This window comes from Nerophis lumbriciformis, linkage group LG29, assembly GCF_033978685.3.
Source record: "Nerophis lumbriciformis linkage group LG29, RoL_Nlum_v2.1, whole genome shotgun sequence".
In the NCBI taxonomy this organism is placed as follows: Eukaryota; Metazoa; Chordata; class Actinopteri; order Syngnathiformes; family Syngnathidae; genus Nerophis; species Nerophis lumbriciformis.
In genome coordinates this window covers 28,855,020-28,881,892 of record NC_084576.2, presented here as the reverse complement: position 1 = coordinate 28,881,892, position 26,873 = coordinate 28,855,020, and the positions used below count along the sequence as shown (strand labels likewise).

The window sequence follows — 26,873 nt, the reverse complement described above, 5'->3', positions numbered from 1 at the left end:
AGCATAAATAGTATAAACACTTTTAACAGTATAACAGTACTAAACAATTCCAATAGATAACATTGGTGTCATTACCGTTTTGTGGCTAAAATCCAAATTTAGCAGCGGCATTAGACTTGTGTTTTTTTGTCCCAACGTGGTCTATTACATCGCTAATTCCTCCGTGTCCGATCGAAAAATCTTGTCTGCACAAGGTGCAATTCGCGTAGTTTTCACCCTTTTTGGAACGGATAATTATTCCCGGATAGGCTTTTGAATATTCTTCACGGAATGACTGCAGTTTTCTTTTCGGTTTAAGACTCGTTTGCGATTTTTCTCCGGCTGATTCCATGATCGTTCGCTCGTTTGGAAACAATGGGCAACAGGTGCCTCGTGCTTGGCAGCGGTGCTATAAATAGCCTCGCGCATGGCATTCGGAATGGCTCGATAGGAAGTTACGGGAAGCAGTGTCGATTGTCATTGTTGTTACGCGATTTCGTGAATAAAACTTAAAAAAAAATTTTTTTTTTAAATTAATGAAAAACCGTATTTTTTTTATCACTGCAACCGTAACCCGGAATAGGTTGATGAAAACCGTACTAATTACGGGAAAACCGGAGTAGTTGGCAGGTATGATATGTTTATTATTGCAATTTAGTCCTTGAATAAAATAGTGAACATACAAGACAACTTGTCTTTTAGTAGTAAGCAAACAAACAAAGGCTCCTAATTAGTCCGCTGACATATGCAGTAACATATTGTGTCATTTATACACCTATTATTTTGTCTACATTATTAAGGACAAGCGGTAGAAAATGGATTATTAATCTACTTGTTCATTTACTGTTAATATCTGCTTACTTTCTCCTTTAACATGTTCTATTTACACTGCTGTTAAAATGTAATAATCACTTATTCTTCTCTTCTTCGATACTTTACATTAGTTTTGGATGATACCACACATTTAAGTAGCGATCCGATACCAAGTAGTTACAGGATCATACATTGGTCATATTCAAAAGTCCTCATGTGTCCAGGGACGTATTTACTGAGTTTATAAACATAACATACATTTTTAAAGACTTTGTGATGCTAAAAAATATTGATGTAATCGTAGTAGTATCCACTAGACACGCTCCTGTACTTGGTATCATTACAGTGGATGTTAGGTGTACATCCACCAATGGTGTTTGTTTACATTGTGACGCCGGTGAGCTATGGTGGTGTAGTGAAGCATGTTTAGCTATTCCTCGTCCTCCAGTGATAATATGAATTGTAAGTAGAGATGTCCGATAATATCGGCCTGCCGATATTATCGGCCAATAAATGCTTTAAAATGTAGTATCGGACATTATCGGCATCGTTTTTTTTATTTTTTATTTTATTATTAAATGAATGAATGAATGAAATAAGTTTATTTCGGTCATATAATCAACCATCAACCATTAACCATTTTGTGTGACCAGTTTAAGAGTACAGACTATACATATACAGTATAACAATCATACACATTTACACACAAAAGGAAAAGAAAAGAAAAGAAAAAGCATGACCGAAAAAGGAATAGGCTGAAGCCAAAGCTTATATTTGCCTATCCTATACCTTCACTGAAAATAAGATTACCTGGAACATCAATGTTAAAAAAAAAAAAAAATCAAAATCAATGGGATGAAAGTAATTGTTACTATATTTTATAATTTTCAATTATCTCACCTTTCAATGTTTTCTTAAACCTTAACAAAGAAGTACATGTCTTCAACTCATCACTGAGCTTGTTCCACCATTTAACTCCTAAAACTGAAATACATTTGTATTTAATATTCGTTCTTGCTTTACCTATTTCAAAAATCAATACCCCCCGTAAATTATGGGTTTCTCCTCTTAATTGAAATAACCTAAGAATACAAGCTGGAAGGATTGTTCTTTACTCGAAACATAATTTCCATTGTTTTTAAAAACACAATATCTGAACATTTCAACACATTAGAACTTATAAATAATGGATTAGTATGTTCATAGTAGCACGCTTTGTGTATTATTCTAATTACCCTTTTTTGAAGTTTAATTATTGGGTCTATGTTTGTTCTATAAACATTTCCCCAAACTTCAACACAATATGTTAAATATGGAAAAATAAAAGAATAATATAACATATGCAGACATTTCTTATTCAGCATGTGTTTTACTTTATAAAGAATGGCAATGGATTTGGATATTTTTCCCTTTATATATTCAATATGCGGTTTCCAACATAATTTATGATCAATTATTATTCCCAAGAATTTAGTTTCATATACTCTATCAATTTCCACTTGATTTAATTTTAGTTTTACTTCACGATTTGTTCTTGCACCACTAAACACCATAAATTTAGTTTTCTTATCATTTAATGATAACTTATTGATATCAAACCATTGTTTTAGCTGAATCAACTCAACCTCTATTACCCTCAACACTTCCTTCAAGTCTTCTCCTGAACAATACACATATGTATCATCTGCAAACATAATAAATGTCAATTTATTAGATACTGAACAAATATCATTTAAATAGAGTATAAATAACTTTGGTCCCAATACCGAGCCTTGTGGAACCCCACAAGTTACTCTTCTTGGCTGTGATTTAGTCTTATTGATTTCCACATATTGAGATCTATTACTTAAATAACTACTTAACCACTCTTGTGAAACACCTCTTATGCCATAGTTTTCCAATTTTTAAATCAACATAAAAAACACAAGATACACTTACAATTAGTGCACCAACCCAAAAAACATCCCGGGTTGTTTCTTTCTGTTATTAATATTCTGGTTCCTACATTATATATCAATATATATCAATACAGTCTGCAAGGGATACAGTCCGTAAGCACACATGATTGTGCGTGCTGCTGGTCCACTAATAGTACTAACCTTTAACAGTTAATTTTACTCATTTTCATTAATTACTAGTTTCTATGTACCTGTTTTTATATTGTTTTACTGTCTCTTTTATTCAAGAAAATGTTTTTAATTTATTTATCTTATTTTATTTTATTATTATTTTAAAAAAAGGACCTTATCTTCACCAAACCTGGTTGTCCAAATTAGGCATAATAATGTGTTAATTCCACGACTGTATATATCGGTATCGGTTGATAGGTATCGGTAATTAAAGAGTTGGACAATATCGGATATCGGCAAAAAGTCCTTATCGGACATCCCTACTTGTAAGAAACGTACTTTATTTGTCGCCATGGAGACAAGGATTAGTGATTTAGAAGTAGCTAAAACTTTGTTAGCCATGTTTTAAAGCACCTCTTCCTGAGGATGTTTCAGTGTTATAACTTCACCTTTATCTTTACTTTTTACACCAAAATGCATCCGTTCTCCCTTTTCTGTCTACACACTGTGTCTGCTTGTAAGTACTCTGTGTGTGTGTGTGCGCTGCCGAACATGCTCCTCTGCTCGTAAAACCAGCAATGCCATGACGTGACGATGACAGGGGGGGGTATAGTCCCGAATATGATTCATTAGTATCGTGGTACTATACTAATACCGGTATACCGTACAACACTACGTGTTACTCAACTTGGAGCTAAGATCCCCCCCCCTCCTCCAATTGGCTTTTGCAGCTCCCTGTGAGATTCGTGCTTGTTTACAGTCAAGAACACAACATTTTAATTACGCTTTCCTCTGCTGGGAATGACGACTCCCAGGTGAGGAGTAATGTTCACCAATTCAACTTCCCACTCGTGACGAGCGCACGCACACGCACACGCACACGCACACGCACACGCACACGCACACGCACACGCACACACACAACTCATAAAGACTGCAAACATAGCATTCATGTTCAAATACTAACTTGCACCTAGGTGTACTACTATCAGACACATTTGTTTTTGTCCAAATGTTCAGGATACAGTAATATATATATATATAAAGATATATATACACACACGCATATACACTATATTGCCAAAAGTATTTGGCCACCTGCCTTGACTCACATATGAACTTGAAGTGCCATCCCATTCCTAACCCATAGGGTTCAATATGACCTTTTGCAGCTATTACAGCTTCAACTCTTCTGGGATGGCTGTTCACAAGGTTGCGTAGTGCGCTTATAGGAATTTTCCACCATTCTTCCAAAAGCGCATTGGTGAGGTCACACACGGATGTTGGTTTGAGAAGGCCTGGCTCTCAAGTCTCCGTTCTAATTCATCCCAAAGGTGTTCTATCGGGTTCAGGTCAGGACTCTGTGCAGGCCAGTCAAGTTCATCCACACCGGACTCTGTCGTCCATGTCTTTATGGACCTTGCTTTGTGCGCTGGTGCACAAGTCATGTTGGAAGAGGAAGGGGCCCGCTCCAAACTGTTCCCACAAGGTTGTCCAAAATGTTTTGGTATCCTGGAGCATTCAAAGTTCCTTTCACTGGAACCAACCCCACACCATAATTCCTCCTCCACCGAATTTCACACTCGGCACAATGCAGTCCGAAATGCACCCTTCTCCTGGCAACCTCCAAACCCAGACTGATCCATCAGATTGCCAGGTGGAAAAGCGTGATTTATCACTCCAGAAAAGGCATCTTCACTAGATTCAAGTGCATCCGACGCTTTGCATTGGACTTGGTGATGTATGGCTTAGATGCAGCTGCTCGGCCATAGAAACACATTCCATGAAGCTCTCTGCGTATTGTACGTGGGCTAATTGGAAAATCACATGAAGTTTGGAGCTCTGTAGCAACTGACTGTGCAGAAAGTCTTTGCACTATGCTGACCTCTCTGTCAGTTTATGTGGCCTACCACTTGGTGGCTGAGTTGCTGTTGTTCCCAAACTCTTCCATTTTCTTATAATAACACCGACAGTAGACTTTTGGAATATTTTAGGAGCGAGGAAATTTCAAGACTGGATTTGTTGCACAGGTGGCATCCTATGACAGTTCCACGCTGGAAATCACTGAGAGCGGCCCATTCTTTCACAAATGTTTGTAGAAACAGTCTCCATGCCTAAGTCATACCTGCCAACTTTTGAAATCAGAAAAACCTAGTAGCCAGGGTCCAGGGGCCGCAGGCCCCGGTAGGTCCAGGACAAAGTCCTGGTGGGGGGTTCAGGCTTCGCCCCCCGACGCAAAATGATTATTAGCATTCAGACAGGTTAAAATGTTGCTAAAACCATCACTTTTCTATCAGTCACAGTGACTTTTCAAAACAAAAATATTACAGCAAAAATCATATGGGTTGATTGACATGTTTATTCTGTAAACTAACTTCAATAGTTTGAAATTATTTTGACAGTTAATGCCAGTTATCCTGTCAACCTTTCACAAGACTTCAATTTGTTAATTGAAAGTATAAACAGCATAAACACTTTTTACAGTAAACAAATGGTAAAACAGTCCTAAACAATTCCATTAAAAAAAAAATTGGTGTCATTATTAACTTTCTGTCCAAGCTTGTATAATCTACTGCCTTGTTCAATTGTAAAAAATATTCTGTGCCTAAAATTCACATTTCTATCACAATTATCATACTGTAAACATGGTAAGCTAACTTCATTAAAATTAATAGTCCTGTCAATAGCATGGAATTACAATTCAAATGTAGTTTTTTTGTAAGCCTTTCAAAAGAATTCAAAATATGAAAAATTAATGAAAATTAATTTAAGCCATCAGACACTTGAAAAGTGGCACATCACATCTCTAATGTAATCATTTTAACTTTTCAACAGAAATAGCTCTGCAAAAATATTAAGGACATACTTCTGTATTTTGGTAGTTATGCTGTCAACATTTAACAATATTTCTTCAACTTGGACTTGAAAGCATAAATAGTATAAACACTTTTAACAGTATAACAGTACTAAACAATTCCAATAGATAACATTGGTGTCATTACCTTTTTGTGGCTAAAATCTAACGGCAACGGCATTAGACTTGTGTTTTTTTGTCCCAACGTGGTCTTTTACATCGCTAATTCCTCCGTGTCCGATCGAAAAATCTTGTCTGCACAAGGTGCAATTCGCGTAGTTTTCACCCTTTTTGGAACGGATAATTATTCCCGGATAGGCTTTTGAATATTCTTCACGGAATGACTGCAGTTTTCTTTTCGGTTTAAGACTCGTTTGCGATTTTTCTCCGGCTGATTCCATGATCGTTCGCTCGTTTGGAAACAAACGGTGCCTCGTGCTTGGCAGCGGTGCTATAAATAGCCTCGCGCATGGCATTCGGAATGGCTCGATAGGAAGTTACGGGAAGCAGTGTCGATTGTCATTGTTGTTACGCGATTTCGTGAATAAAACTTAAAAAACAAACAAACATTTAATTAATGAAAAACCGTATTTTTTATCACTGCAACCGTAACCCGGAATAGGTTGATGAAAACCGTACTAATTACGGGAAAACCGGAGTAGTTGGCAGGTATGCTAAGTGCTTGATTTTATAAACCTGTGGCCGGGCCAAGTGATTAGGACACCTGATGGTGGGTGGCGCTGATTTCAGATAGTGGTCTGAGTTAGCTTTTAAGACGAGGTGCTACTGTATTTACGTTTTTCAATGATTATTTCGATGATAAGCTTTGACATTGCCATTCCCTTTATGTTACAATCGTCCTGATTTGCATAAGAGGCAAACCTCCCACGCGGAACTCTCATCTTAAGTGCATGTTACTTCAGATGCAGCCAGCCACAAACGTCACTGTGCGATGTGCATGCACGGTGACACCGCAGGAGGGGAAAGAACATCACACTGGCTCTCAAACCCAGCCAGCGCAGAGAAAAAGAGGACACAAAATGTGCTCTCGCGGGGGTTAATTACAACAAGCACGCTCCTAAACACCAGCCTCATTCTCACTGGTGGACATCACAGCCGTAGGAAGCAGTGGGTTTGCGAGCACTTTCTTGGACTGGCTGTTGATGTTCCGCGTACATAATTGATGCACATTCACATGGCTGTCAGTCAGGCCACACGGGTTGCTAAGCAACCTTTTGTACGTCTGTTTCTGACTAAGGTGGTCGGCGGTGGTCACCGCTTTTGAGCTAGACAACATTTTGGACAATCAGATGCATCTCCGCACATAATAATGCTTTGTTTTGATTGACACATTTATGATAATGGAACTGCATATGACACCGAGAAACATTTCTACCATTTTGGTTACTTAGCTACATCAAAGAAGAACTCTTGACATTATCTTTGTCAAGTCAGACATTTTTTTAGGTGGCCATCAGTAGGGCCTTGGCCAATTAACCAAACGAATAAAAATTCAGTCGATAACCAAGCCAGGGCCGATCAATTTTGCTCGATGATATATTGACCTATAAATTATTGCCAATAAATGTTTTCATTTTTTATTAAGACCAAATGATACTGACGAAATTATAATACACAGTAACGAGATGAGGCAATTAAATGCTCCAATGCTGAAGTTGAACTGAAATCCTGGATGTCAGATTCAAAAACTGATGACATCTATTAAACAAGACAAGAAGCAAGGAATTAAACAGAGACAGAATTCAATTTAGCTCAATTGAGGAGAAACGCGTAGACACTGCACCCTTGTACAGTGTCGTCCCACGCTCTGACGACAGATTGTACGCCTCCTCTTTTATTTGGACTTTCCCCGATTACATGGCAACCAGGGCTGCGATTCTTGGGGTCACGATTCGATTCAAAATAGATTTTTTTCGATTCAACGCGATTCTCGATTCAAAAACGATATTTTCCCGATTCAAAAGGATTCTCTATTCATTCAATACATAGAATTTCAGCAGGATCTACCCGTCTGCTGACATGCAAGCAGAATAGTAGATTTTTGTAAAAAGCTTTTATAATTGTAAAGGACAATGTTTTATCAACTGATTGCAATAATGTAAATTTGTTTTAACTATTAAATGAACCAAAAATATGACTTATTTTATCTTTGTGAAAATATTGGACACAGTGTGTTGTCAAGCTTATGAGATGCGATGCAAGTGTAAGCCACTTTGACACTATTCTTTTTTTTCTTTTTTTATAAATGTCTAATGATAATGTCAATGGGGGATTTTTAATCACTACTATATTGAAATTGTAACTAATATTGATACTGTTGTTGATAATATTCATTTTTGTTTCACTACTTTTGGATTGTTCTGTGTCGTGTTTGTGTCTCCTCTCAATTGCTCTGTTTATTGCAGTTCTGAGTGTTGCTGGGTCGGGGTTTGGTTTTGGAATTGAATTGCATTGTTATGGTATTGCTGTGTATTGTTTTGTTGGATTGATTCATTTAAAAAAAAAAAAATTAAATAAACAAACAAAAAAAAAAAGATTTTTTAAAAATGAGAATCGATTGTGAATCGCACAACGTGAGAATCGAATTCGAATCAATTTTTTCCCACACCCCTAATGGCAACAGCTGTTTTAAGGGAGTGGGGTCGTAAACAGCCATCGCCTTTGGTTACAAAACAGTTCAAAGAAAAGGTCGTAAAACAGTTAAAAGAAAAGGTGCCTGGAGGGAGGTCAGGCCCTGCCTCCTCTCCGCTTTGTAGATCTCGGGTCAAGACGATATCTTCCTGTGGATTACAATACATCAAAGAAACTGACACCCTCATGTCGCTCCCCATCCTACACAGTGGAGTTTTACAAGACTTTTGCTTGGTAGGATCAAAGACAGCTTTTGTCCTCTCGCAGTGCGAGCTGAGCTCAATGTAACACAAAGTTTTGTGATAATTTAGATACAATTATTCTGACAATGAAATTTTTTTTTTTAGAATTGTTGAAGTAGAGCACACAATTCCCAAACAGGCTGAATATTTTGAAGTTGGAACAGTTTGAATCACATGAAAAATGTGGGAGTTGTGGAACTTTGAAGAATGTCCCATTAATTTCAATGGGAATTTCCAAAAAAGTTGGGAATTTTTCGGGAAAAGCGGGATTATTTTGAAAATGGTCGAAAAAAACAACTTGATTGTTCTGAATGAGTTGAAATGGTTGGTGTTGGAATTTTTCAAGTCGGTCGAGAAATGTTGAAGTAGTAAGATGTTGAATTGAGAAATGGTATTACGGAATTCCTGGAATTTCGGGAATTTTTCCAGTTTAAAAAACAACTTTGTTTTTATGTCCTGATTAAGAGAAATGTTTTGATGGTGGAACGGTTGAAATGCGTTAAAAATGTGGAAGGAGTAGCCGACAGAAAAAAGGGTGGAAATAGGGCTTTGGAAAAACCAGGAATTCTGGAAAATCCTGGAATTTTTTTTAAACTTGGAAAAAAGATAGTTTGAATTTCCAGGATGGTGGAATGTGTTGAAGGTGAAATGGATTGAATCGTTTGAAAAATGTGGAAATGGTGGAAGTTTGAAAAATAGCCTATTCATTTTGAATGGGAAAAATGTCCCGTAAAACCTGGAATTCTGGTAAATCTGGAAATTTTTGGAATTTTTCAAAAGGGAAAGCCTGCGAAAAATGTGGAATGTAGAGCGAACCAAAATCTGGAGAAGAAGAAGTAGTTGAGGAAGTTTAATAAATAGATCAATGTGTGTGAATGTTTTGGAGCATTCACAAAATAATGCAAGTCCAATGCTGCGTTTATGTTCCAAAAAATACCCGATTAAGTGAAATCCATGTAGTAGAAAATTATTTTTCTCCCCGTTTTTTTACTGTGTTTTTGTTCATTATATATTTTTTTCTTTTACACTATTTGTTTTTTCGTTTACAGGTTGTTTTTTATTTATTTATTATATGTTTTTTTTCGTTTCTTATATATAAAAGTTTTAAGTCCATAAAACCCCTAACCACACACTTTATAAACTTTTCTCAGACAGTCATTAACATTTTTTCACATTTCTCTCATTTAAAACACTCTCAAAAGTTCAAACGTTGGTGGATTTCAAAACATAAGTACAGTACACTACTGTTTTAAAGAATGAAACCAAAGATCAAAACCTATTTTTTAAGGCTCTAGGATTTTTTTGACCTATAAATAATCCCGGGTTTTATCATAAAGCCCGCAGCATTTCCACACATAACCAGAGTCACACGATCTTTTTGAGTCTTAAATCCTGCGCTTTTGGCTTCATCCTACATTAAAAAGGTGCGAGAGGGCATTAATTTCCAAAATAAGTCTGTCTTATCCATATAAAAAACGTGTTCAGGATTATATCCCCCACCACAGTATACATTCTGTAGTGTACAGAACACATGGCATGACGTAGATTGATTGACAATGGTCTATAGTCCCTTAGCCAATCAGGACGCAGAACACGATGCGCATTGATACGCTGTAAAAAAAAAGAAGAAACATGAGACACTGTAAAAAATAAAAAAAATAAAAAATGTCATGTAAAGTGAACCGCGTTATACCCTTTCAAATGCAATACACTTGTATTTCTGGTATATTTTAACATTGTCATTGAAATGTAAACTCTAAAATATTCAAACTACATAAAAAAACTAATAACACATAAAATATCCAGTTAGCTAAATTCTGAACGTGAAAAAAAAAAATCACAACCAAAAGCAAATAAATATGTCGGTCACTGTTAAGGCAACGCAAGGGGACCCTCAAGTATACAGAATCCAAACTAAAATATATAAATAAATGAAATGGCTAAAATGACCAAAATGATCACGGTTATTATAACTTGTAGACATAATAAAACTGTCTTATACTTTCTTGGTAAAGGAAACATCAAATATTGTTCTGGCTTTTTAGGAGCCATATTATTTTTATTTGTGTATTTAAATATGTGCATCTTCTTCCATTTTAATTTGTAAATGTTCTAGAATGTTTTTTTAATCATCGCAAATTGTTTGATCAGTTTGTTTCACTTGTGGTTTATGTTACCGTAAGTCACACAAGTATACTCAAAACTGTCGATACGTTGATAACTTTGTACTTTATATTTAATGTGAATAACGTATCTTAGTTGTTTAGACAGAAATGTGTTCATACAAGTTTAGACTGACGTTTCTTAATTGGAAAATACTTGAATTTAGCTTGTTTTCATGTTAGCGTTTAAGATAGCCAGCAAGCTACCGCTAGTCATTCCATAAGTTTATCAAAAGTGTAGTTTATCATATGGCGATTACAGACGCTGGAAAAATGACCGAATACATTTTCATTTATCGTTTGGTTCATGGACTTATCCAAGTTAAAAAAATTCTAGGAATTCAAAGATTTCCCGTTTTTTTTCAAACCCCTTTTTCTGTCGACTACTCCTTCCACATTTTTCAACCCACTTCAACCCACTTCAACCGTTCCACCGTCAAATCATTCCTCTTAATCAGGACAAAAAACAAAGTTGTTTTTTGAACTGGGAAAATTCCCGGTTTTCCCGAAATTCCGTAATACCATTTCTCAATTAAAAATGTTACTACTTCACCATTTCTCGACTGATTTGAAAAATTCAAACACCAACCATTTCAACTCATTCAATTTTTTTTAATTTTTTTTGCATTTTTTAAAAAATTCCCGCTTTTCTTGAAATTCCCATTGAAATGAATGTGACATTTTTCAAAGTACCACAACTCCCACATTTGTTATCCGATTCAAACCGTTCCAACTTCAAAATATTCAGCCTGTTCAGGAATTGTGTGCTCCCTTTCAACAAGTATACAAAAGATTCCCAGATTTCCTAGAATTCCCAGTTTTTAGGGACATTTTCCCCATTCAAAATTAATGATCCATTTTTCAAACTTCCACAAATCCCACATTTTTCAACCGATTCAAACCATTCCACTTTCAACACATTCAACTCATCCTGGAAATTCAAACAACCATTTTTCCACAATCAACAAATTTCCAGTAATTCCTGTTTTTTTTTCTAACCTTATTTCCAACCTTTTTTAGTGCGATGACTCCTTTCACATTTTTCAACCCATTTCAACCGTTTCACTGTCAAAACATTCCTCTTAGTCAGGACACAAAACCCAGTTGGTTTAGGAACATGAAAAATTCCCGCTTTTCCCGAAATGCCCATGAAATTGCCATTGAAATGAATGGTACATGTTTCAAAGTACCACAACTCCCACATGTTTAATCCAATTCAAAGAGTTCCAACTTCTAAATATTTAGCCTGTTCAGGAATTGTGTGCTACCTTTCAACAAGTATAAAAAAAATCTAAGATTTCCCAGAATTCCCAGTTGTTTAGGGACATTTTCCCCATTCAAAATGAATTATCCATTTTACAAAGTACCGAAATAATTTTAGTACCGGTACCAAAATATTGGTATCATTACAACACTAATGTACAAGATAGCGTGGCAATAGAATATCGCCCTAAAAATATTGTATTTGACTTGACAAAGACAAGGTAGCTTTTGAAATTAACGGTGTGTTTATGTAATAATCTGGGATAAAATATGACGATTTCAAAAGGCCACGGCCCCCTGACACCCCTTCTCAACTGTCTATGCGACGTCAAGGCTTGGTTAGCCCAGAATTTTTTAATAATGAATGAGGGGAAAAACGGAAATTTTAGTTTTTGGTCCGGCCCTTACTGACTTGGGACCATTGCAAAATGACGTGCGTCCCAAAGTCACCAGCCTTGGCGTCACTATAGACAGCCATTGACAAACAAGTCAATGGCGTTTTAAAATTTAGCAAAGGTAAAACCGTTTTTATCTTTTAACCTTTTTGAACAAGTCGTGCATGCTTTTATTTTAAGTGGCCTGGACTACTGCAATGCACTTTATGCTGGCATTAGCCAAAAAGCTCTCTCCCGGTTGCAGTTAGTCCAGAACGCGGCAGCACGACTTTTAACAAGGGCCAGGAGACGCCAGCATATAACCCCAATTCTTGAGAGTTTGCACTGGCTCCCTGTTCATCTTAGAATTAATTTTAAAACCTTGCTGTTTGTTTTTAAAGCTTTACATGGACTGGCACCTCAGTATATTTCGGACGTCATCCAAATTTACAATCCTGCGCGCGCTCTGGGGTCCGAGAGCCAGCTCCAGCTTGTAGTGCCCAAGACCAGACTTAAAACCAGGGGAGACAGGGCCTTCCCTGTGGTCAGCCCTAAGCTCTGGAACACTCTGCCCCTCCATGTTCAAACTGCTCCCACAGTGGAGTGTTTTAAGTCTCGTCTTAAGACCCACTTTTATTCTCTGGCTTTTAACACTACGTGAGTTGTGTGGTCCTCTGTTTTTTTTTTTAATTTTGATTTCTATTTACTGTTTTAATTGGTTTTACCCTTTAAAATCGTTTTTAATCATATTTATTTTATATTATTCTTTATATTGGTTTTATATGTATTTATTTTTTGTTTTTATTCAGTCATTGGTGGAGCTAAGGATAATATTTGAATATTGTTTTTAATATGGAAACATTTTTGTTGTTTAAATGTGCTATATAAATAAAGTGGATTGGATTGAAATCTTTGCTAAATCCACGTGCAAGCCACGTCTAGCGATTTCGTGCTGATTATTCTTTTTTTGGATTCTTTTTTCAGCGGTATTAGCCGATTCCAGCCCGCAGGCGCGGCTATATCGATACCAGCATGCAAATATGAATTTTTTAGGTGCAAACTTACGAGCGGATTCTTATAAGCCGTTCAAAATATACAAAGACAGAACAATAAGATCATATGGACAGCCATAAGTGTTTACATTTTGCTTTATATTTAATATTATTTTACTTATTTTTTTGTCCGGTTTTGTATTTGTTTTGTATCATCCCGTGGGGTGTATATTACCGTATTTTCCGCACTATAAGGCGCACCTAAAAACCACAAATGTTCTTAAAAGCTGACAGTGCGCCTTATAACCCGGTGCGCTTTATATATGGATAAATATTAAGATTCATTTTCATAAAGTTTCGGTCTCGTAACTACGGTAAACAGCCGCCATCTTTTTTCCCGGTAGAACAGGAAGCGCTTCTTCTTCTACGCAAGCAACCGCCAAGGTAAGCACCCGCCCCCATAGAACAGGAAGCGCTTCTTCTTCTACTGTAAGCAACCACCCGCCCGCGTAGAAGAAGAAAAAGCGCGCGGATATTACCGTACTTCATTTCCTTTGTGTGTTTACATCTGTAAAAACCACAAAATGGCTCCTACTAAACGACAGGGATCCGGTTCATGAAAAGACGCAATCTCTCCATCCGCACACGGATTACTATTTCACAGCAACTGATATTCCTGTGAACCGCACTGTGGATACAACGGGAGCACGTACGGTGAATATTCGCACCACAGGGAATGAGAAGTCATCCTTCACTGTGGTTCTAGCTTGCCATGCTAATGGCCAGAAACTTCCACCCATGGTGATATTCAAAAGGAAGACCTTGCCAAAAGAGACCTTTCCAGCCGGCGTCATCATAAAAGCTAACTCGAAGGGATGGATGAAGAAAAGATGAGCGAGTGGTTAAGGTAAGTTTAAGTTTACGCGAAGAGGCCGGGTGGCTTTTTTCACGCAGCTTCGTCCATGTTGATATACGATTCCATGCGTGCCCACATCACGCTGGTTTTAATATATTATTAAAGTTTGACTGACCTATTTGACTGTTTTTTTGACATTCCTTTAGCGCAGTTAGATGCGGCTTACAACACGGGGCGGCTTATAGGTGGACAAAGTTTTGAAATATGCCGTTCATTGAAGGCGCGGCTTATAACCCAGGGTGCCTTATGGTGCGGAAAATACGGTACTTTTTTTGTTCGGTTTCTACTTCATGAAGTTGTTTTTTCTGTGTTTTCATTATATTTTGATGTATTTGTTTGGTTTGTAGGATATCCATTAAATAAGACTATGTATCAACCTTAAGAAAGTCAATGACTTCACTATAAAAGTGGGTGACATTGTTATCACCAGGAAAGATGAGGTAACCTACCTAGGTTCCATTCGAGAGGCTAATCTTTCCTGTGATAAAATGGCAACCAAGGTAATCAAAAGGGTCAACCAACGAACGAGATTTCTCTACAGAATCTCCTCTCTGGTCAACAAAAGCACCATGAGGATTCTCACGGGAACTCTCGTTCAATCCTTTTTCGATTACGCATAAAACCCTCAAATCTAGACTCCAAACATCCCAGAACAAGCTAGTCAGATTACTTCTAGACCTCCACCCCAGATCCCACCTCACTCCTACCCACTTCTTCAAAGTGGGCTGGCTCAGGGTGGAGGACAGAGTAAAACAACTTGCACTGAGCCTCGTCCATAAAATCCGCTACATCTCCCTGATACCGAAGTACATGTCAAACTACTTCCTTAACGTAAATGACCGCCATAACCACAACACCAGGGGGAGCTCCACTAACCACGTCAAACCCACATTCCGATCTAACAAAGGTCTTAACTCATTCTCTTTCTATGCCACATCAATATGGAATGCACTCCCAACAGGTGTAAAAGAAAACGCATCTATATCCTCCTTCAAAACCGCACTAAAAGAACGCCTCCAGTCAACTTCAACCCTAAACTAACACCCTCCCCGGATTGTTAATAATCAAATGTAAATAATCAAATGTAGTTACTTTTTCTTATGCTTTCTGATCTCTCTCTCTCTCTCTCCATGTCCACTACTTGCTGTACATATCCTACCAAGTCAGACCTACACTGTTTCAATGTCCATTTCTCTATTGATACAATTGTTGATGACTGAAGTGATGATAACAACCAAACCTAAACCTCCCCCCCTCCACATCCCACACCGTAAATAATTCAATGTATATACTCTGATGACTATCTTGTGTGATGACTGTATTATGATGATAGTATATATCTGATAGTATATATCTGTATCATGAATCCATTTAAAGGGGAACATTATCACCAGACCTATGTAAGCGTCAATATATACCTTGATGTTGCAGAAAAAAAGACCATATATTTTTTTGAACTGATTTCCGAACTCTAAATGGGTCAATTTTGGCGAATTAAACGCCTTTCTAATATTCACACAACGTGACGTCACATCGGGAAGCAATCCGCCATTTTCTCAAACGCCGAGTCAAATCAGCTCTGTTATTTTCCGTTTTTTTCGACCGTTTTCCGTACCTTGGAGACATCATGCCTCGTCGGTGTGTTGTCGGAGGGTGTAACAACACGAACAGGGACGGATTCAAGTTGCACCAGTGGCCCAAAGATGCCAAAGTGGCAAGAAATTGGACGTTTGTTCCGCACGCTTTACCGACGAAAGCTATGCTACGACAGAGATGGCAAGAATGTGTGGATATCCTGCGACACTCAAAGCAGATGCATTTCCAACGATAAAGTCAAAGAAATCTGCCGCCAGACCCCCATTGAATCTGCCGGAGTGTGTGAGCAATTCAGGGACAAAGGCCCTCGGTAGCACGGCAAGCAATGGCGGCAGTTTGTTCCCGCAGACGAGCGAGCTATCGACCCTAGCTTCCCTGGCCTGCTGACATCAACTCCAAAACTGGACAGATCAGCTTTCAGGAAAAGAGCGCGGATGAGGGTATGTCTACAGAATATATTAATTGATGAAAATTGGGCTGTCTGCACTCTCAAAGTGCATGTTGTTGCCAGATGTATTTCATATGCTGTAAACCTAGTTCATAGTTGTTAGTTTCCTTTAATGCCAAACAAACACATACCAATCGTTGGTTAGAAGGCGATCGCCGAATTCGTCCTCGCTTTCTCCCGTGTCGCTGGCTGTCATGTCGTTTTCGTCGGTTTCGCTTGCATACGGTTCAAACCGATATGGCTCAATAGCTTCAGTTTCTTCTTCAATTTCGTTTTCGCTACCTGCCTCCACACTACAACCATCCGTTTCAATACATGCGTAATCTGTTGAATCGCTTAAGCCGCTGAAATCCGAGTCTGAATCCGAGCTAATGTCGCTATAGCTTGCTGTTCTATGCGCCATGTTTGTTTGTGTTGGCTTCACTATGTGACGTCACAGGAAAATGGACGGGTGTTTATAACGATGGTTAAAATCTGGCACTTTGAAGCTTTTTTTAGGGATATTGCGTGATGGGTAAAATTTTGAAAAAAAACTTCGAAAAATAAAATAATCCACTGGGAACTGATTTTTAATGGTTTTAACCCTTCTGAAATTGTGATAATGTTCCCCTTTTAACAAGTTGAAAAACTTTAGGGTGTTACCATTTAGTGGTCAATTGTACGGAATATGTACTTCACTGTGCAATCTACTAATAAATGTCTCAATCAATCAATCAATTATGTTGAAGGGGCAGAGGTGGGTAGTAACGCGCTACATTTACTCCGTTACATCTACTTGAGTAACTTTTGGGATAAATTGTACTTCTAAGAGTAGTTTTAATGCAACATACTTTTACTTTTACTTGAGTATATTTATAGAGAAGAAACGCTACTTTTACTCCGCTACTTTTATCTACATTCAGCTCGCTACTCGCTACTAATTTTTATCGATCTGTTAATGCACGCTTTGTTTGTTTTGGTCTGTCAGACAGACCTTCATAGTGCCTGCGTTTCACCAATCAGATGCAGTCACTGGTGATGTTCACTCCGTTCCACCAATCAGATGCAGTCACTGGTGACGTTGGACCAATCAAACAGAGCCAGGCGGTCACATGACCTGACTTGACCTGACATGACCTGACAAGTTGAAAAACTTATTGGGGTGTTACCATTTAGTGGTCAATTGCACGGAATATGTACTGTACTGTGCAATCTACTAATAAAATTTCCAATCAATCAATCAAAAGTGTGAAGGAAAAAAAGACCCTTTTTTATTTCAACCGTACATCCCGTCAAAAGCCTAAAGACTGACTGCACAGTTCCTGTCTTCACAATAAAAGTGCCGCTCCATCGCGCATGCGCTTTCAAAATAAGAGTCTCCGAAAGCCAGCGCAAACAAGCTAGCAAGCTACGGAGTTTGCCGCCAATGTATTTCTTGTAAAGTGTATAAAAAACGAATATGGAAGCTGGACAAATTAGATGCCAAAAACCAACCACTTTCATGTGGTATTAGACAGAAAGGAGGAACTTTTTTTCTCCTCCATTTGAAAACGTGTACGTTATCAGCGCTACTGTCTGATTACAATCAATGCAAGTCATCAGAATCAGGTAATACACCAACTTATATTCTTGTCTTCATGAAAGAAAGGAATCATGCATCTATATTCATGTTAAACATGCATGTATATTCATTAAAACACCTTTAACATGTAAACAAAAACGGCAAAATAAATAAATATAAATGATATACTGTGTATATATATATATATATATATATATATATATATATATATATATGTCTTAATGTTATGTCTGAGTGTCCGCCCTGAGATCGGTAGGTTGTGAGTTCAAACCCCGGCCGAGTCATACCAAAGACTATAAAAAAATGGGACCCATTACCTCCCTGCTTGGCACTCAGCATCAAGGGTTGGAATTGGGGGTTAAATCACCAAAATGATTCCCGGGCGCGGCCACCGCTGCTGCCCACTGCTCCCCTCACCTCCCAGGGGGTGATCAAGGGACGGCGTGGCGCAGTGGGAGAGTGGCCGTGCGCAACCCGAGGGTCACTGGTTCAATCCCCACCTAGTACCAACCTCGTCATGTCCGTTGTGTCCTGAGCAAGACACTTCACCCTTGCTCCTGATGGGTGCTGGTAGCGCCTTGCATGGCAGCTCCCTCCATCAGTGTGTGAATGTGTGTGTGAATGGGTAAATGTGGAAGTAGTGTCAAAGCGCTTTGAGTACCTTGAAGGTAGAAAAGCGCTATACAAGTACAACCCATTTATCATTTATTTATCAAGGGTGATGGGTCAAATGCAGAGAATAATCTCGCCACACCTAGTGTGTGTGTGACAATCATTGGTACTTTAACTTTAACTTTAATAAGGTTATCCAAAAAATAGTGCTCGATACCGTAGTAGAGCGCAATATATGTATGTGTGGGGAAAAAAATCACAAGACTATTTCATCTCTACAGGCCTGTTTCATGAGGGGGGGTTCCCTCAATCATCAGGAGATCTCCTGATGATTGAGGGAACCCCCCCTCATGAAACAGGCCTGTAGAGATGAAATAGTCTTGTGATTTTTTTCCCACACACATACATACATACATACATATATATATATATATATATATATATATATGATATGTGTGTGTATGTTACTCATCAGTTACTCAGTACTTGAGTAGTTTTTTCACAACATACTTTTTACTTTTACTCAAGTAAATATTTGGGTGACTACTCCTTACTTTTACTTGAGTAATAAATCTCTAAAGTAACAGTACTTTTACTTGAGTACAATTTCTGGCTACTCTACCCACCTCTGTGAAGGGGGCAGGAAAATATAAGATTAGTCTTCATCCTGCTCCTTCTCAGGCATTGGTGTGTAAATGTGTGTTTAGTTGCTGAGGTTTAATTGTCTATCGATCAAAGATGCACATCAAAGAAGGAGATAAATAAAAAAAATTAAATGAAAATTAAATGAATTTCGTGCCGATTATTCTTTTTTTTTTTTTTTTTTTTTTGCGGTATTAGACGATTCCAGCCCGCAGGCGCGACTATATCGATACCAGCATGCAAATATGAATTTTTTTAGGTGCAAATTTACGAGCGGATTCTTAGAAGCCGCTCAAAACCGACGACCTCACAAGAAGTATGAAAGATTTATTAAGCGAAAGAGGAAGTCAGCTGATGGCCGTTTTATTTAAAAAAAAACTGTGACAAAAGCAGAGAAGAATAAAACGCTTGTTTAGCACCTTGACGATTAAAAATAATATTTTGGGCTTCGCATGTGATTTTGTGTGCCAACTAATCCTGCGCTAGCAACGGCGGGGGTTAGCTAGCGTTAAGAAGCTAATTGCTAAATTAGCTTAGCGACTTTAATGCCAGTGTTGGGCGGCAGCGGCGCTGCTAAAGCGGCGTTAATCCTCCGAGATAAAGACATTTAACTCGCTTTATAACTAACCGGGTTGTGTTTAACGGGACGAACAAAAGGACGGTGGTCCAACTTTTTTTTTTTTTTTTTTTTTTTTTTTATTAAGCTAGCGACACCCGCCATTCAACATTAAACACAAAATGTCTCGACTAGTTTCGGTGTCATTAAAGTTAAATTAACGCCATTCCTTTGATATTCCGCCATTTAGGTCAACAACATGGAGTCAATTTTGGAAAGGAAACGGCAGCAGCCGCGGATTAATACGGGAAGGTACAGCAAATAGTCCCCCCCCCAACCCCGGACCCTCCATCTTTCTCTCACCGAGCAGCAACAGCTTCACCTCCCGGGCGGCTTTCTCGCCGTCGTCCCGGAGGTTCCTGTCGATCATCTTACTCCGCTCCTGAGCCGCCTTGTCGTCCGTGCTCAGAGTACACCCCATCTTGACGCACACTGATATCCGAGGGAGGGGGGTAAAAAAATGAAAAAAGACAAAACAATCGGGGCGCAACACAACTTTGGACTAGGGGGGGGAGTGCTACGACATGCAATGGCTACACCGAGCTAGCATCCAGCAATGGGGCGGAGGAATACACGGAGGAGGGGGGAGGAGGAGGAGGGAGGAAGAAGGGGGGGGACCAAGCGTGCCAACAGTTGGGATTCAAGCACGCCCTTCTCGCCAAAAACTCGCCACTTCGCTGACAAATTTGTCCTCGACCGAGTTAAAAAAACGAATGTTGTATATCCGTTCGGTGCGTCTAAAATAAGGGGAAGTCGACGCTTGTTCGCTTCCGGTTCTGCTCGCTACGTAAATGGGGCGGGGGCGCATGCGCAGAGGTTCAAGTCACGCTGTACGTGTTTAAAATGCTGTGATTGAACCTAAATCACGTTCTTCAATACTTATGTCTTAACTACTGATTTTGCTTTAAATATTCTTTCTAATTGTGGTCGACCGCTTTAAAAAAAAAAACACGTTTTTGTTTTTTTTTAATAAAAAAAAATTTTAAAAAAATTGAACAACAAACATCTACGGAGCCCCTAAAGGGACATGGGGGGAAAAACATTTTTTATATATATATATATATATATATATATATTTTTTTTTTTTTATCTCTTGCGCACGAGAAACTATTTATAAAGTTATAAGAAAAAAAAAAATTATTAAAAAATTTATTTTTATTTTTTTTAAAATTTTTTTAGACATGTATCTCGTGCGCACGAGAAACTTTCTCGAGATACATGTCAGTTCTAATTGTAGTCGACCGCTTTAAAAAAAACACGTTTTTATTTATTTGTATTTTATTTTTATTGAACAACAAACTAGGAGCCCCTAAAGCAGCGGTCCCCAAACTACGGCCCGCGGGCCGGATCCGGCCCCCCAGCATCCAAAATCCGGCCCACGGGAAGTCCCAAGTTAAAATAAAAGGTTTTAATTTTATTTTATTTTATTTTATTTTTTTTAATCTTTCCTTTCTAATCCATTTTCTACCGCTTGTTACTCTTGGTGTCTCCTAGCCGCTCAGGCAAATCATATTGTCTAAAAATGAATTTTCCCATCGATAACGTGACAATGTTAAATGTTGATGAACATCAATGTTAATTGATGTTAAATGACAAAAAAAATAAAAATATATATATATATATATATATATATATATATATATATATATATATATATATATATATACAGACTGGCCCCCGGCCAAAATTTTTTAACCCAATGCGGCCCCCGAGTCAAAAAGTTTGGGGACCCCTGCCCTAAAGGGACATGGGGGAATTATTTTTATGTATCTCATTTTTATGTATCTCATGCGCACGAGAAACTATCTCGTGCGCATTTCTCCTGCGCACAAGAAGCTTTTTATAAAGTTATAAAAAATAATAATAATAATAATAATTATTTGATTTGATTTGATTTTTTTAGACATGTATCTCGTGCACAAGAAGTTTTTTATAGTTATAAAAAAAATTAATAAAATAAAATAATTAAATATATATATATTTTTTTTGAACATGTATCTCGTGCACAAGAAGCTTTTTATAAAGTTATAAAAAAATGTTTATAAAATAAAATAATTAAATATATATATATTTTTTTTAGACATGTATCTCATGCGCAGGAGAAACTTTCTTGTGCACATGAGATACATGTCTAAAAAAAATATAACAAAATAAAAAATTATATAATTCCATTCAAGAGCATGACAAACATTACATGGAGACAGAACAGGATCGCTGACGGGTCTGCCAACTTCTTACAAAAAAGGTGAGATACGGGTAAACAATGGGAGGAGGAGGAAGGGGGGACCAAGCGTGCCAACAGTTGGGATTCAAGCACGCCCTTCTCGCCAAAAACTCGCCACTTCGCTGACAAATTTGTCCTCGACCGAGTTAAAAAAACGAATGTTGTATATCCGTTCGGTGCGTCTAAAATAAGGGGAAGTCGACGCTTGTTCGCTTCCGGTTCTGCTCGCTACGTAAATGGGGCGGGGGCGCATGCGCAGAGGTTCAAGTCACGCTGTACGTGTTTAAAATGCTGTGATTGAACCTAAATCAGGTTCTTCAATACTTATGTCTTAACTACTGATTTTGCTTTAAATATTCGTTCTAATTGTGGTCGACCACTTTAAAAAAAACACGTTTTTATTTATTTTAATTTTATTTTTATTGAACAACAAACTAGGAGCCCCTAAAGCAGGGGTCCCCAAACTACGGCCCGCGGGCCGGATCCGGCCCCCCAGCATCCAAAATCCGGCCCACGGGAAGTCCCAAGTTAAAAAAAAGGTTGTTTTTTATTTATTTTTATTTTTTAATCTTTCCTTTCCAATCCATTTTTTACCACGTGTTACTCTCGGTGTCTCCTAGCCGCTCAGGCAAATCATATTGTCTAAAAATGACTTTTCCCATCGATAACGTGACAATGTTAAATGTTGATGAACATCAATGTTAATTGATGTTAAATGACAAAATATTATATATATATATATATATATATATATATATATATATATATATATATATATATATATATATATATATATATATATACTAGAGATGCGCGGTTTGCGGGCACAACCGCGGAGTCCGCGGATTATCCGCGGATCGGGCGGATGAAATTTAAAAAAATTAGATTTTATCCGCGGGTCGGGTCGGGTCGGGTGGTTAAAAAAAAATTAGATTTTAAATAGATTCAGGCGGGTGGCAGTTAAACCAATTCGGAAATATATATACATAGTTAAATGTTGTTACCCACATACGAAAAACGAGAAGGCACCTGCAGCATATGCCACAACAGAAGAAAAAAAAAAAAAGAGATGGACACTTTTACGGAGCGGAGAAGTGACGCCTCGCCGGGGTCCGGGACCGAGGCCCCTTCCCCGAGAGGGCCCCACCGGGAGCCGTAGCTGAGGTGATCCGCGAGAAAGGCCCGACGCACGTCCAGGGTCACCACCGCGCCCACCGCACCGACACCCCGCCTCGTCCGCCTTCGCCGCGGCCGGCGTCACGCGCAGCAGGTAAGCAGCTTACCTGCCCGCCACCCCCGTGGCCGGGGGCTCGTAACAGGGGTCACTCCGCGCGCTCCGCCCGCGCAGCTTACCTGCCCGCCACCCCTGTTGCCGGGGGCGCGTAACAGGGGTCACTCCGCGCGCAGTGCGCTCACGAAAGGGGTGGGGCTCACCCTGGTTGATATAGACAGCAGCTAGGACGGTGGCCATGGAAGTCGGAACCCGCTAAGGAGTGTGTAACAACCCACCTGCCGAATCAACTAGCCCTGAAAATGGATGGCGATGGAGCGTCGGGCCCATATACCCGGCCGTCGCCTGCAGCGAGATGCGCTTGGAGGTGCGCTCAGCGCGGCTCCCATATGATTGCGCACTGGTGTGCGTCTGGGTCGTGACAGTGTGGCACGCGAATGTCTCTGCTGCATTGGATCAGTCTCCTTTCTTTAACAGGCAAAAGCTTTATAACCTCACTAATGCCTTGCATCGTCTATATTAGATATATAACAACGGGCGGGTGCGGGCGGATGCGGTTCTGATCAAATGTTAGATCGGGTGGATTGCGGATGGTTGACGACTTTCTGATGCGGTTGCGGATGAAATAATTGCCTATCCGCGCATCCCTAATATATACATATATATATATATATATATATATATATATATATACAGCCTGGCCCCCGGCCAAATTTTTTTTAACCCAATGCGGCCCCCGAGTCAAAAGGTTTGGGGACCCCTGCCCTAAAGGGACATGGGGGAATTAATTAGATTTTTTTTAGACATGTATCTCATGCGCACGAGAAACTATCTCGTGCGCAGGAGAAAGTTTCTCGTGCGCATAAGAAGCTTTTTATAAAGTTATAAAAAAAAAAAGTTTTATTTTTTTTAATTTTTTTTAGACATGTATCTCGTGCACAAGAAGCTTTTTATAAAGTTATAAAAAAAATAATTAAATAAAATAATTAAATATATATATATATATATTTTTTGGACATGTATCTCGTGCGCAGGAGAAACTTTCTCGTGCACACGAGATACATGTCTAAAAAAAATATAACAAAATAAAAAATTATATAAATTTTTTTTTTACCCCATGTCCCTTTAGGGGCTACGTAACAAACATCAGAATCAGAAATACTTTATTAATCCCAGAGGGGAAATTAAAATGTTCAAATTTTCAGCACAATCCCATTCAAGAGCGGACATACGTTACAGGGAGACAGAACAGGATCGCACAATCCCATTCAAGAGCATGACAAACATTACATGGAGCCAGAACAGGATCGCTGACGGGTCTGCCAACCTCTTACAAAAAAGGTGAGATACGGGTAAACAATGGGAGGAGGAGGAAGGGGGGGACCAAGCGTGCCAACAGTTGGGATTCAAGCACGCCCTTCTCGCCAAAAACTCGCCACTTCGCTGACAAATTTGTCCTCGACCGAGTTAAAAAAACGAATGTTGTATATCCGTTCGGTGCGTCTAAAATAAGGGGAAGTCGACGCTTGTTCGCTTCCGGTTCTGCTCGCTACGTAAATGGGGAGGGGGCGCATGCGCAGAGGTTCAAGTCACGCTGTACGTGTTTAAAATGCTGTGATTGAACCTAAATCAGGTTCTTCAATACTTATGTCTTAACTACTGATTTTGCTTTAAATAGTCTTTCTAATCGTGGTCGACCGCTTTAAAAAAAAACACGTTTTTATTTTATTTTTTATTAAAAAAAATAAAAAATTATTGAACAACAAACATCTACGGAGCCCCTAAAGGGACATGGGGGAAAAACATGTTTTATATATATATATTTTTATCTCGTGCGCACGAGAAACTATTTATAAAGTTATAAAAAAAATTAATTATTATTTTTATTATTTTTTTTAGACATGTATCTCGTGCGCACGAGAAACATGTCTAAAAAAAAAAAAACGTTATAATTTTTTTTTGCGCATGTCTAAAAAAATATATATATATAAATTATTATTATTTTTTTTTTATAACTTTATAAAAAGTTTCTCGGATAGTTTCTTGTGCGCACGAGAGACATCCATCCATCCATTTTCTACCGCTTATTCCCTTTTGGGGTGGCGGGGGGCGCTGGAGCCTATCTCAGCTACAATCGGGCGGAAGGCGGTCTACACCCTGGACCTCTTTATTTTTTATTTATTTATTTATTTATTTTTTTTTTAAGACATGCACGAGAGACATGTCTAAAAAAAATAAAAATAAAATAAAAATTATTTCAAAAATGTTTTCCCCCATGTCCCTTTAGGGGCTCCGTAAAAATCAGAATCAGAAATACTTTATTAATCCATCCATCCATTTTCTAATGCTTATTCCCTTTGGAGTCGCGGGGGGCGCTGGAGCCTATCTCAGCTACAATCGGGCGGAAGGCGGGGTACACCCTGGACAAGTCGCCACCTCTTTATTTTTTTTTATTTTTTTATTTATTTATTTTTTATTTTTTTTAAGACATGCACGAGAGACATGTCTAAAAAAAAAAAAAAAAAAAAAAAAAAAAAAAATTTCAAAAATGTTTTCCCCCATGTCCCTTTAGGGGCTCCGTAAAAATCAGAATCAGAAATACTTTATTAAACCCCAAAGGGAAATTAAAATGTTCAAATTTTCAGCACAATCCCATTCAAGAGCAGACAAACGTTACAGGGAGACAGAACAGGATCACACAATCCCATTCAAGAGCGGACAAACGTTACAGGGAGACAGAACAGGATCACACAATCCCATTAAAGAGCGGACAAACGTTACAGGGAGACAGAACAGGATCACACAATCCCATTCAAGAGCAGACAAACGTTACAGGGAGACAGAACAGGATCACACAATCCCATTCAAGAGCGGACAAACGTTACAGGGAGACAGAACAGGATCACACAATCCCATTCAAGAGCGGACAAACGTTACAGGGAGACAGAACAGGATCACACAATCCCATTCAAGAGCGGACAAACATTACAGGGAGACAGAACAGGATCGATGACAGGTCTGCCAACTTCCGGCGCCCCTTACAAAAAAACGGTGAGACACAGGTAAACAATGGGGGGGAAACAAAAGCAAATATAGATAAATAGTAATAATAAAAAATATGAGAAAAAAGACTAAAAGGGCTACTTTAATCACTTTAAATGTTTTTAACACAGATATCAATTTAAGGGTTTTTGTTCTCTTAATCATTCTCTTTTGTTTTAAATATGTCATCATTATTAAGTTCAATTGTACCATAATACACTCACTGGACGCGGCAAGATATTTTATATATTTTTGTGAAAAGGCTAAAAAAACAACACCCTTATAAATGTATATTTAAAGTGGCATGTGGCTCTTTAGCGCCGCCCTAGTGGCTCCCTGGAACCGTTTTGAAAAAAGATTGAAATTGGAAAAAGATGGGGGAAAAATATTTTTTAAATTTTAGTGTTTTTTTGTTTGAGGACAAACACGACACAAACCTTCCCAATTGTTAGAACTACCACTGTTTAATATGTTTGTGTGTATGCTTCACTGATGACACTATTTGGTCAACATGCTTTTGTCCTACTCATTTCGGCGGTTCTTGAACTCACCATAGTGTGGACCGTGAGGCAACAGTTTGTTTAC

At 38.5% G+C, this 26,873-nt stretch overlaps 1 protein-coding gene across 1 annotated transcript in view; it reads right to left on the bottom strand.

The window, feature by feature from the left end:
• The window catches only part of LOC133571987 (guanine nucleotide-binding protein G(i) subunit alpha-1), a 45,098-nt gene extending 24,521 nt beyond the window's left edge, over nucleotides 1-20,577 (bottom strand). The window contains exon 1 of the mRNA XM_061924568.1: nucleotides 20,095-20,577. Coding sequence (XP_061780552.1) covers nucleotides 20,095-20,212 — 118 coding nt within the window. The 5' untranslated portion in view covers nucleotides 20,213-20,577. The remainder of the gene's footprint in view (nucleotides 1-20,094) is intronic.
• Nucleotides 20,578-26,873: the final 6,296 nt, after the last annotated feature.